The sequence below is a fragment of the Mixophyes fleayi genome, chromosome 10 (assembly GCF_038048845.1).
Source record: "Mixophyes fleayi isolate aMixFle1 chromosome 10, aMixFle1.hap1, whole genome shotgun sequence".
Lineage (NCBI taxonomy): Eukaryota > Metazoa > Chordata > Amphibia > Anura > Limnodynastidae > Mixophyes > Mixophyes fleayi.
Window position 1 is genome coordinate 101,612,249 of NC_134411.1, and position 13,327 is coordinate 101,625,575.

The 13,327-nt window shown below is 49.7% G+C and overlaps 1 protein-coding gene across 3 annotated transcripts in view; it reads left to right on the top strand.

Annotated features, from left to right (window-relative positions):
• GSE1 (Gse1 coiled-coil protein) overlaps positions 1–13,327 on the top strand; it is a 293,567-nt gene that overhangs the window by 29,358 nt on the left and 250,882 nt on the right. For 2 of the 3 annotated variants that reach the window (XM_075189330.1, XM_075189331.1), the window contains exon 1: positions 9,812–11,784. The exons of the other annotated variant lie outside the window; for it this stretch is intronic. In XM_075189330.1, the coding sequence (XP_075045431.1) occupies positions 9,982–11,784 (1,803 nt within the window). In that variant the 5' untranslated portion in view covers positions 9,812–9,981. Of the gene's footprint in view, positions 1–9,811; positions 11,785–13,327 lie in introns of those variants that run through there. 3 annotated transcript variants of the gene reach the window in all.

The window sequence follows — 13,327 nt, forward strand, 5'->3', positions numbered from 1 at the left end:
GTACAGTACGGAATCACTTGAGAATTCTCAAATGGCCTCAATTCTCACTTTGTGTGTTTCCTGGATTGATACTTATTAATTTGCTTGCTGAACACCAAGTAATGCAGCACAGATAGGAGAGGCATGTTTTATGGAGTGCATACAGACAGACAGCGGTATCACAGGTGATTTTGGTTCATTGTGGTCACCAATATGTGTGGCCAAATTGAACGCTGATCCTGTCTCGTGTCTCATGCCAAGTGGCCCATGTGTGCCCAGCTTAACAGATGGTTCTTTTCCTGGTATAATGCAGATTAATAGCAAACAAAAAAATGTAACACAGTAAAATGATCAGTGTAGGAGACGCATTAGAGACATATAGATGGGATGTCTCAGGCTGAAGAGGGCGACGTGGGTAATGCGTTCTTTGGGCCGAATGATGCGTCTGTAAAATGCAGTGATTGTCTTTATATCTTCCATTTGTGGTAATACCAGGCATTGTCTGTATAACATCATTTACACATATAGATACACGTCCTCTAGTGATTATAACATAGATGCTGTTTAGGTTTTAAATATGGAGTCTGTCCATAGATTTTACTGTGATCAGACAATCGGGAGAGCCTAATTCTTCGGACATAGTCCTTCTATAAAACGGCTGAGGATCTGCTGCAAGTTTTTCAGTGTATGGAATAATTTTTAGAAACATTTTGTTTATATAATGTTGCGTCACATAAAAATGTCTCCTAGTTTGGTCTCTATCAGTCAGTCCGCTGATCTATGCGCTACGGAATATGTTGGCGCTATATAAATAAATGATGATGATGAGGATGATCTGAGTAGCAGATCACTGGGGTGGGCTCCATCCTGTTGGTACTATGCCAGCAACAGCTTCCAAATAGCAGCGAGGAGGATATCAGGAAGAAATGGAGAACACAGCCAGAATGCTCTTCAGTAAATCAGCGCTGGCTGTTCAAGGGTTAACGTTAACCCTTTAGGTTTCAGCAATTTTTTTTTATAGCGAAAAATGAAACAATTTTCTAGAGCTCTCTGTGGAATATAATAATGACATTCTTGTATCTGATGCTTTGTTCAAATGTAAATTTAAGTGTGTATAATTTTGCACAATAATTTGTCCATTGGGTGGTATTGTGATATTAGTCTGTGTATGACTTACAAATTAAAATGCAGAGAAATTACGTTGAACATGACAATTTATAAATTAAAAGTGAACATCAAATGTTTATGAACATATTATACTTTACTTTATTTATATAACACCAGCAAATAGCTATATACAGCACTTTATTCATGTACATCTCTGTCCCAGTGGAGCTTAGTCTAATTTCCCTACCACAGGCAGACTAACACACCAGGACCAATATTTTTATTTTGCGGTTTCCACTAAGCTGAGCGATCTGGGAGTGGACCACAATGCGAATCTGCTGTTCTGTGTAACCCAACAGAGTTTTCCACATCAGTTATGAAAGGTTTGAACAACCCGTCTTTTTTTATCCCACCAGAGTACAGCAAATTGGAGTATCCCTCCCCTAGGACAACCGCTGTCCTCTGAAGTAGGACCGCTGTGTTCATATGCTTGTTGCCATGGCAACTCACAGAGGAGGAGGAGCCTATCCAGCTGGACATGTGCTCTGTTTTGTTGTTGATCCCTCCCCCTACATGCTACATGTTAAGGACTTGTCCAATTGGGGGCAATAGCACCTGTTTATGTCAACACCTTTAATAGTTTAATTTCCCATCAGCTTAGAGGAGGAAACAAGTAAATGGAATTGATACAAAACTTCCCAACATTCTATAAACCAAATCCAGGACAGAATAAGCTGAACACTCACAGTACTACAAAGCCTTGTCCACTTCCCATGGGCCCCTTCCTGGATCCCAGGAGCGAGCAGGCCCACCAAAACCAACCTACCGGAGGTATGATATTCAAATTGCTGCAATGAAACCATTGAGGCTCAGAGACCAGCTTATAATGTAAACTCTACTGGGACATTAAAACTGTGATAAATTCTGCATAAAACATTAAGGGGCATATTTAATTAGCTTTCCGGTCCGCGGGATTGCGCCGGAACAGCCGCGAAACTTAATCCACGTTACCGCAATAACGTGGATTTTCGTTTGCAGCCCATAGGGTTGCGTACGAAAATCTGCGTTATTGCGGTACCGTAATACTGGCAATAACGCAAACATTTCGCGAAACCGGAAAGCTAATTGAATTTGCCCCTAAGAGCCTTATTCATTACCAAATGCAAAACGTTTTTTTAAAAACGCACATGAATGGAGCCTATGCATTGTCTGTATTCTACAAGGAGCGGACGTGAAGATACGTCTGGTGATGACTACGGGTCTAGGTCCTCTCTGCTCTAACAGACAATACCCTGCAGGATACGTCCAATACTATGTGGAATATAAAGTCACAATGGACCATACAGAAAAATAAAAACTATTCAATCAATGTCACCTGTTAATAATATTGTCATTAATGACAAAACATTGAAAAATAAAATGTACAAAAAATAACTGTTTACAGCTGCTCCTGAATGTAGACACATGTTCTAGCTGTACACACAGCGTCATCACTAGTAATCAGCACTTACACCTGACCTGTAGCTGCTGCAAGAGATACGTCAGAAGATCACCTACCTTAGAGATGCCCAAAGCTTGAATCAGACGCTGCTGGGTGCGCTGGAGCTTGGCACCCCCCCTTACTGTACACTGACTACGTGCATACACCCAGTGCCATCCCTGTTCCACCCCTGAAATTGCTGACTAGTAAGCGTCCTTTGTTAAATTGAACATGTTGTTGCTTAAGGATCCTGAGCCCCAGTCTGACCTGCAGCCCCTTACACCCCTCTCCTGCCCTTCATGTTGGCTGTCAGACCCCCACCCCCCACCCCACACACACACATCGTCTCCTTTTCTGCCTTTACCCCTTCAGCTGCTGCATGGACTGTTGGAGAGATGTAAGAGGATTTTATCACAATAAGAAAGCCTCTTATATCTGTCATGATGGAACTGACAGAGTATGACCACGGCCTAGTCCTGGTATGTGTCCGGGGGTCCCACAAGGACCCATAATATGTGTAGGTAGCTTGTGAGTTCTCACTGCTGACACCTTTATTGCTACCCTAATAAACCCACTTTATGGTCCAGTTGCCTTATATAGATGAGCTACAAATACCATTCACACATAAGTTGTGGGGCAGGGACTGATGTGAGTGAGTTCTCTGTACAGCGCTGCGGAATTAGTGGTGCTATATAAATAAGTGATGATGATGAAGATGTCTCCGAGATATTCCGACCTGAGATAAAGCTGGGGAGAAAGTGTCGGTGGGATATGTGACAGACACTCACAGAAATATAGCAGCGTGCAGTAAACACCATATTGCTGTTCAGACTTTCAGGGATGAGTAAGACGGTAGACGTCGCCCTCCTCTCCCTGCTATATCAAACATCATTATATACATTTAGTTTTTCTCCAAGCTTTGAAAGATGTCATTGCAGTTTAGCAAACCGCTCTATAAGTTCCTCTTCAAGCTACAGTACTTGTTCGTTTTGCAGTAAGGAAATTCTCGATTGCCTAAAGCCGCCGAATTTAAAGTACCCCAACCAAGACACTTACAAGACATTTGTCAAGAAACAACATATCTATAGTTTTTAATTTAGTTTTATTAACATTGAATAATTTCATTGCAGTAAGGTACTAGGTTCTCGTGTTTTCAAACAGAAATAACAAGCATTTGACCTGACGTACAAGCAGGGACATGAAAGTAATGTGGGAGGTCAAGGGTCAGGGAGGGTCTGTAATGTTCCAACAGGTGGGAACAGGAGATCCTGGGTGGGCTTAGAGAGTTCTCCTCCAGCCAGTTATATAACCACTGCATTCTCCACAGTATATTGATCAGCTCTATTATACTCACTGCAAAAATACAGTATAACCGCTGCATAACCACGGCTGGGGTCCTGGCCATAGACATATGGTGCTGCCTGTAATCACTTTGAAGTCCAGAAATGCTGACATTTGGCAGTGACCCCTGCAGGGTTTAAAGCCTGCTGGGCACAGATAAGTGAATGGGAGTAGTCCCATCTACCAGGTCATAGAGAACTCCCATCACTTCAACATTACAGATATAGTTTTAACCTGCTTATTTACAAAGCAAGTGCTTATTACTGGTCAAACCTTACTTTATAGGGGTATTATTATTATCTATTTTGCATATATAGGATTTTAAATGTGTTTTTTTTTTGGTGAGCAGGGCCCTCCCTAACCTTTGTATTCATGTCTGCATTTATTTTGTCTACCATGCATGTTACTATGATAAAAAAGTTATAATACTATGTCTTCCAATGGGATGATTGTTTTAATTGGACTAACTTGCACCAGACTGATGAAAGCTGATATTTAATTTTTTTGTGTTTGGGTGACTGTCAGTGTGCACCAGTTCAGTAAATAAATCTCATGTTTAGTGAAGGTCTAGGACTTTTGTTTCTGTGTAACAGTAATTATTCCACATCTCAGCGTAGATGTTGTGAGTCTTTGTGGCAGCTGATTTATGTCATCTCAAGATTAGGAGCTGTTACTGGCTGGAGTGATTTTGTGTCATATTATGTAAGAACTGTTCAGTAAATGGTCAATGACTAATCATCAATATTAATATTTATTTATATAGTGCCAGCAAATAGTGGCATGAGCAGATGTTAGAAGCAGGCACAGTGGAGGTACGGGCAGATGTTAGGGGCAGGCACAGTGGAGGTACAGGCAGATGTTAGGGGCGGGCAGATGTTAGGGACAGGCACAGTGAAGATACGGTCAGATGTTAGGGCAGGCACAGTGGCGGTAAGGGCAGATGTTAGGGGCAGGCACAGTGGAGGTACGGGCAGATGTTAGGGGCAGGCACAGTGGAGGTACGGGCAGATGTTAGGGGCAGGCACAGTGGAGGTACGGGCAGATGTTAGGGGCGGGCACAGTGGAGGTACGGGCAGATGTTAGGGAGGCACAGTGGAGGTACGGGCAGATGTTAGGGGCAGGCACAGTGGAGGTACGGGCAGATGTTAGGGCAGGCACAGTGGAGGTACAGGCAGATGTTACAGGCAGGCACAGTGGAGGTACGGGCAGATGTTAGGGCAGGCACAGTGGAGGTACGGGCAGATGTTAGGGCAGGCACAGTGGAGGTACGGGCAGATGTTAGGGGCAGGCACAGTGGAGGTACGGGCAGATGTTAGGGGCAGGCACAGTGGAGGTACGGGCAGATGTTAGGGCAGGCACAGTGGAGGTACGGGCAGATGTTAGGGCAGGCACAGTGGAGGTACGGGTAGATGTTAGGGGTAGGCACAGTGGAGGTACGGGTAGATGTTAGGGACAGGCACAGTGGAGGTACGGGCAGATGTTAGGGAGGCACAGTGGAGGTACGGGCAGATGTTAGGGAAGCACAGTGGAGGTACGGGCAGATGTTAGGGCAGGCACAGTGGAGGTACGGGCAGATGTTAGGGGCAGGCACAGTGGAGGTACGGGCAGATGTTAGGGGCAGGCACAGTGGAGGTACAGGCAGATGTTAGGGGTAGGCACAGTGGAGGTACAGGCAGATGTTAGGGCAGGCACAGTGGAGGTACGGGTAGATGTTAGGGGTAGGCACAGTGGAGGTACGGGTAGATGTTAGGGGTAGGCACAGTGGAGGTACGGGTAGATGTTAGGGGTAGGCACAGTGGAGGTACAGGTAGATGTTAGGGCAGGCACAGTGGAGGTACGGGTAGATGTTAGGGGTAGGCACAGTGGAGGTACGGGTAGATGTTAGGGGTAGGCATAGTGGAGGTACAGTGGAGGTACAGGTAGATGTTAGGGCAGGCACAGTGGAGGTACGGGTAGATGTTAGGGGTAGGCACAGTGGAGGTACAGGCAGATGTTAGGGCAGGCACAGTGGAGGTACGGGTAGATGTTAGGGGTAGGCACAGTGGAGGTACGGGTAGATGTTAGGGGTAGGCATAGTGGAGGTACAGTGGAGGTACAGGTAGATGTTAGGGCAGGCACAGTGGAGGTACGGGTAGATGTTAGGGGTAGGCACAGTGGAGGTACGGGTAGATGTTAGGGGCAGGCACAGTGGAGGTACGGGCAGATGTTAGGGAGGCACAGTGGAGGTACAGGTAGATGTTAGGGCAGGCACAGTGGAGGTACGGGTAGATGTTAGGGGTAGGCACAGTGGAGGTACGGGTAGATGTTAGGGGTAGGCATAGTGGAGGCACAGTGGAGGTACAGGTAGATGTTAGGGCAGGCACAGTGGAGGTACGGGTAGATGTTAGGGGTAGGCACAGTGGAGGTACGGGCAGATGTTAGGGCAGGCACAGTGGAGGTACGGGCAGATGTTAGGGCAGGCATAGTGGAGGTACGGGCAGATGTTAGGGGCAGGCACAGTGGAGGTACGGGCAGATGTTACAGGCAGGCACAGTGGAGGTACGGGCAGATGTTAGGGCAGGCATAGTGGAGGTACGGGCAGATGTTAGGGGCAGGCACAGTGGAGGTACGGGCAGATGTTACAGGCAGGCACAGTGGAGGTACGGGCAGATGTTAGGGCAGGCATAGTGGAGGTACGGGCAGATGTTACAGGCAGGCACAGTGGAGGTACGGGCAGATGTTAGGGCAGGCATAGTGGAGGTACGGGCAGATGTTACAGGCAGGCATAGTGGAGGTACGGGCAGATGTTAGGGCAGGCACAGTGGAGGTACGGGCAGATGTTAGGGCAGGCACAGTGGAGGTACGGGCAGATGTTAGGGCAGGCACAGTGGAGGTACGGGCAGATGTTAGGGGCAGGCACAGTGGAGGTACGGGCAGATGTTAGGGGCAGGCACAGTGGAGGTACAGGCAGATGTTAGGGGTAGGCACAGTGGAGGTACAGGCAGATGTTAGGGCAGGCACAGTGGAGGTACGGGTAGATGTTAGGGGTAGGCACAGTGGAGGTACGGGTAGATGTTAGGGGTAGGCACAGTGGAGGTACAGGCAGATGTTAGGGCAGGCACAGTGGAGGTACGGGTAGATGTTAGGGGTAGGCACAGTGGAGGTACGGGTAGATGTTAGGGGTAGGCATAGTGGAGGTACAGTGGAGGTACAGGTAGATGTTAGGGCAGGCACAGTGGAGGTACGGGTAGATGTTAGGGGTAGGCACAGTGGAGGTACGGGTAGATGTTAGGGGCAGGCACAGTGGAGGTACGGGCAGATGTTAGGGAGGCACAGTGGAGGTACAGGTAGATGTTAGGGCAGGCACAGTGGAGGTACGGGTAGATGTTAGGGGTAGGCACAGTGGAGGTACGGGTAGATGTTAGGGGTAGGCATAGTGGAGGCACAGTGGAGGTACAGGTAGATGTTAGGGCAGGCACAGTGGAGGTACGGGTAGATGTTAGGGGTAGGCACAGTGGAGGTACGGGCAGATGTTAGGGCAGGCACAGTGGAGGTACGGGCAGATGTTAGGGCAGGCATAGTGGAGGTACGGGCAGATGTTAGGGGCAGGCACAGTGGAGGTACGGGCAGATGTTACAGGCAGGCACAGTGGAGGTACGGGCAGATGTTAGGGCAGGCATAGTGGAGGTACGGGCAGATGTTAGGGGCAGGCACAGTGGAGGTACGGGCAGATGTTACAGGCAGGCACAGTGGAGGTACGGGCAGATGTTAGGGCAGGCATAGTGGAGGTACGGGCAGATGTTACAGGCAGGCACAGTGGAGGTACGGGCAGATGTTAGGGCAGGCATAGTGGAGGTACGGGCAGATGTTACAGGCAGGCATAGTGGAGGTACGGGCAGATGTTAGGGCAGGCACAGTGGAGGTACGGGCAGATGTTAGGGCAGGCACAGTGGAGGTACGGGCAGATGTTAGGGGCAGGCACAGTGGAGGTACGGGGAGATGTTAGGGGCAGGCACAGTGGAGGTACGGGGAGATGTTAGGGGCAGGCACAGTGGAGGTAGGGGCAGGCACAGTGGAGGTACGGGCAGATATTAGGGGCAGGCACAGTGGAGGTACAGGTAGATGTTAGGGCAGGCACAGTGGAGGTACGGGCAGATGTTAGGGGCAGGCACAGTGGAGGTACGGGCAGATGTTAGGGGCAGGCACAGTGGAGGTACGGGCAGATGTTAGGGGCGGGCACAGTGGAGGTACGGGCAGATGTTAGGGGCGGGCACAGTGGAGGTACGGGCAGATGTTAGGGGCAGGCATAGTGGAGGTACGGCCAGATGTTAGGGCAGGCACAGTGGAGGTACAGGCAGATGTTAGGGGCAGGCATAGTGGAGGTACGGGCAGATGTTAGGGGCAGGCACAGTGGAGGTACGGGCAGATGTTAGGGCAGGCACAGTGGAGGTACGGGCAGATGTTAGGGAGGCACAGTGGAGGTACGGGCAGATGTTAGGGCAGGCATAGTGGAGGTACGGGCAGATGTTAGGGCAGGCATAGTGGAGGTACGGGCAGATGTTAGGGGTAGGCACAGTGGAGGTACAGGCAGATGTTAGGGGCAGGCACAGTGGAGGTACAGGTAGATGTTAGAGGCAGGCACAGTGGAGGTACGGGGAGATGTTAGAGCAGGCACAGTGGAGGTACGGGGAGATGTTAGGGCAGGCACAGTGGAGGTACGGGCAGATGTTAGGGCAGGCATAGTGGAGGTACGGGCAGATGTTAGGGCAGGCATAGTGGAGGTACGGGCAGATGTTAGGGGTAGGCACAGTGGAGGTACGGGGAGATGTTAGGGCAGGCACAGTGGAGGTACGGGCAGATGTTAGGGCAGGCATAGTGGAGGTACGGGCAGATGTTAGGGCAGGCATAGTGGAGGTACGGGCAGATGTTAGGGGTAGGCACAGTGGAGGTACGGGGAGATGTTAGGGCAGGCACAGTGGAGGTACGGGGAGATGTTAGGGCAGGCATAGTGGAGGTACGTGTAGATGTTAGAGGCAGGCACAGTGGAGGTACGGGCAGATGTTAGGGGCAGGCACAGTGGAGGTACGGGCAGATGTTAGGGGCAGGCACAGTGGAGGTACGGGCAGATGTTAGGGGCAGGCACAGTGGAGGTACGGGCAGATGTTAGGGGTAGGCACAGTGGAGGTACGGGCAGATGTTAGGGGCAGGCACAGTGGAGGTACGGGTAGATGTTAGGGGCAGGCACAGTGGAGGTACAGGCAGATGTTACAGGCAGGCATTGATATGGGCAGATATTATTATCCTTTGTGAAAACAAGAATTCAAAATCAAAAGTCTTTCCGAAATCCTGAATAAAACCACTAAAAAGTGAAATATTGTAGTAAAGAAGTATAGGACCTACATATTTAGAACATGCCCAGTACTGTGCCCAGCTGGTGGTGCCAGTAATAGAACAGTGTGTCTGTGTATACTATAGGATGAGCAGGGTTGTGTGTATATCCAGCAGTAATCTGTAGTGAAGCCTGGTCATAGCTCTAACACTGCAGCTTGGGTATGTACTTAGTACCACTATAGACTGCAGCATGGTGACCAAATTTAGTCTTACAGGGGGATGTACATTCTACAAGTTTGTAGTGTCACATGGACCTTTAGTTACAAGGGGAATATACTCGGTACTGATATACAGAGCAGCATGGTCCTCTAGTTCCAGGGGGTGAGATGCTCGCAGTATGCTGCGCTGTACTGATACTCGGTACTGACCTATAGTGCAGTCTGCACAGAGGGAGATAGCAGCTGAGTACTGATACCCGGGTGTAAGTCTGGCAGAGGAGGGGTTACAGTGGGGTGTGCTGCTGTCGCCCCCTCCCTGAGCCCGGCCATGTGCTCTGCCAGGGGGCGGGTCTGGGGGGCTGATCCTGTGTCCTGCTCAACCCGCTGCGGGCTCACAACTCCAAGAACAGCGACTGTCAGGAGCCCCAGGGGGGGCGGGTCAGCACAGCGCCCACTCCCCCCAACACCCGCACAAACTTTGCGCAAACTCTGAGCTCCGGGTGAGATGCGCCCAGCAGCTGGGGGCTTGGCACAGTAGAGGGGGGCATGAGTGAGCCCGGGGCCGCCCCAATGTCCCGCAAGCAGCGGCTAATGGCAGCTGTGGAGGAGGAAGAGGAGGGCGCAGCGCCCGGAGCGGGTGAGGGTCTGCTCTACTGCTTCATCTGCGGGGGAGGGGTGCCCCGGGGGCGGGAGGTCCGGCTGCCAGTCCGGTGCCCGGCCCGGGAGGGTTGCGCCTTCTTCCCCTTCCTACAGCAGCAGGAGCCTGCGCCCGGGGCGGAGCCGCTCAGCCCGGGGGGCTGTGCCCGGGTGTGCGCTGTGTGCCAGCGCTTCCTGGGGGCGCAGTGGGACGCCTTCGAGCGCAGTCGGACCCCGCTGGAGAAGCGCATGTACTGGCTGAAGAGGCCCTATCAGTGCGGGGAGGGGGCCCGGTCTCACCCTCGGGACTGGAACCCCAACTACGACTCCGAACTGTCTGACCTCTCTGACACCCCGCTCAGTGACCCGGAGGAGGGCGCAGAACCCGTCAGGAGACAGTGGGCACCCGTGCCAAGAGCGAGCCTGGCACCGTTACATAACGCCCCCTGTCGTGTATCCCCTAATGACAGACCCGGGAAGGGTGCAGAGATTGGGGCTGACAGACACCCGGAGAAAGAGAACGGGCACCTCATAGTGATTTGCTACATATGTGGTTCTCACAGCGCAAGCAATCTCATCCACGTGCAGAAACAGGAGCACTCACCCGAAACACCCTTCTTTCCCTTCTTGTGGCTGCACACCCCTCCACCTGGTGCCCACCCCATCACACCAGGTGGCAGTGCCAGGGCGTGTGCCAGCTGCTTCTCTTCTCTCATGCAACAGTGGCACAGTTTTGATATGGCCAATGTGCCAGTCCTACAGCGGTTGTATGTGGTGCCCCTCCATGCCAGCAGCACACCTGAGAAGGGTGCACCCTCTCGACTAAGTGACCCTCACCCTAAAGGACCAGTTGCTTGCTACCTGTGCGGGGAGGACTGCGCCAACCACACCAAAATAGTACGCTCCAGGATCACTAATGGCAATGCCAAATCCAGTATGCACTTCCCTTTCATCACCCAGCTGCCCTGCCCACCAGGCTCCCGTGGGGCTACCCAGCAAGGGGAGGTGCAGAGCTGTAGGAAGTGCTATGGGGTGTTGGAAGATATTTGGGCCATTTACAGGGCGTCCCAGAATGAGGAGCTCCTAAATTCAGTGCAAAGTTTTCTTGGCAGGTACCATCAGGTATTTGCCTCTTCAGATCCCAGCCCTTCCGCAGTGACCCCTAACAGGAGAGGAGGAGCACTCGGCAGCCACCATTCACCTACCTCTATCTGTTATGTGTGTGGGACAGAGCTGGGTCCAGGCTCTGAGTACCAACTAAGCATCAACCCACCCAGCAGGTATGCAGACAAGGAGCCCTTCTTCCCTTTCCTGACTGTCTATCCCCCTGCCCCCAGAGCCAGACCTGTGGATGCCACGGGCCTGGTGACCACCTGCGGGCTCTGCTACCATGACCTCCTGGGGCAGTGGTTCCAGCATGAGATGAAGACACAACACCCCAGCAGCTCCTGGTCAAGGCAATACCAAGTGGAAACCTTTGTGTGCTTCTTCTGTAGACAGGAGAAGAAGCGGGTGCTGGGCTTGAAGACCATTCAGGTAGCCCGGCTGCCAGTCTTCCTGTTGGCATCAAGAGTGCCCAACAGCTTGTTTGTGGATGATGGAAAACAGTTACTTATTGGAACTTGTACTGAATGCAAGCCACTTGCATTGGTGGACATTAATATGGGGCACTCTGGATCATCCGTACCATCTTCACCGGCCGTAAGCCAATCTGTAAGTAAACGTATGTTTAATCTGATGTAAATTGTGTTATTCATACGCCACACTGTCTGACACTGCCAATATATACAGTGTAACGTCAACTTGTCTTACAAGGGCTAATGTGATGCACAAGGTACCGGAATCATTGTAAATAGTGCAGAGAGGTAGTATCCGTTCACGTCTGAAATGTTGTAATGGAGAAACATGTAAGTCTGTAGCTATCAGTATTATCTCGGAGGCAATAACAAGGATTTATTCTGCAATTCTCACCAGTTCGCAGCACAAAATGCTCTGTAATGTTAAATAAATGATGGAGGTCTAAAACTTAATTCATTACAAATACAATAGATGATTATATAAGTGTGCACCCACTTTATACTGGAATGTAAACCATCTCCCAAGTCCTAGGTCTCTTGCAGAGGGCAGCAGGTCTTCCTCCAAGATTTATCTTATTTCTTGCTCTATCCATTTTGCCTTCAGTTCTGAGCAGTTTTCCAGTCACTGAACAGACAATCATCCGCATAGCATTATGCTCCCACCACCATGCTTCCTGTTAGGGATATAGTATAGTGTTCTTGAAATTATCCACAGTCTTAGGCTTGTGCCAAGTAGAACATCTTGGGGTATATTTACTAAACTGTGGGTTTGATAAAGTGGAGATGTTGCCTAAAGCAACCAATCAGATTCTAGCTGTCATTTTGTAGAGTGTACTAAATAACTGACAGCTATAATCTGATTGTTTGCTATAGGCAACATCTCCATGTTTTCAAACCCATAGTTTAGTAAATATACCCTCCTTAGTCCAATCTGGGTCTCTTCAGAGTTGTTCCGTGGACAGTCCAATTGCAGTAATGGAAAACTTTGTTAGTGTAACCATAGACTTCTTGGTGGCCTCACTAGGAAATGCCCTTCTCTCTGGATGGACTATTCCTTTGGATGCTAAGTTTTTTTTAAATCGTCTTGCTTTTCCACAACCTTTTGTCAACTTTGCATGTTCTTTGGTCTTCATGATGAAGCACTTGTGTGGAAGTGCAATAGCCAACTATTGGCACCTTACAGGCAGGTTTTAAAAAAACAAACAAAAAATATCAATTAAAACACTTAAATTGTACACCACTGGACTCCAATTTATTATCTATGTAATCCCAGAAGACAACTGATTGCTTCAGGGTTTGTTTAGATGTGTTTTTAGTGAAGGTGGGGGAATATTTTGTTTATAGTCCCAGTGTGTCTGTAGTGTGAAACACGATGTGTTACTTGTTCCAGAAGACCTAGATATTCCTTAGGACTCTTACTGTTGCGCAACATATCTACTGGAATAAAATAACACACAATGCTATCTTTTTCAAATCCAAAACTGGGGTAGTAAAACTATCAAATTACTAATTGGAGTCTAGTAATCAGTAGCCATAAGGCGTTTTTTGGGTACAGACGTCCTGTTCTGCAAAGTGTCCTGCATTTGACGTGTTGCTGAAGAGGATTGTCAGAGACTTTTGTGAAGTTTGACAGGCACCGGCAGCCACAATGTGCTCAGCTTGATGGTAGTTTGTGATTT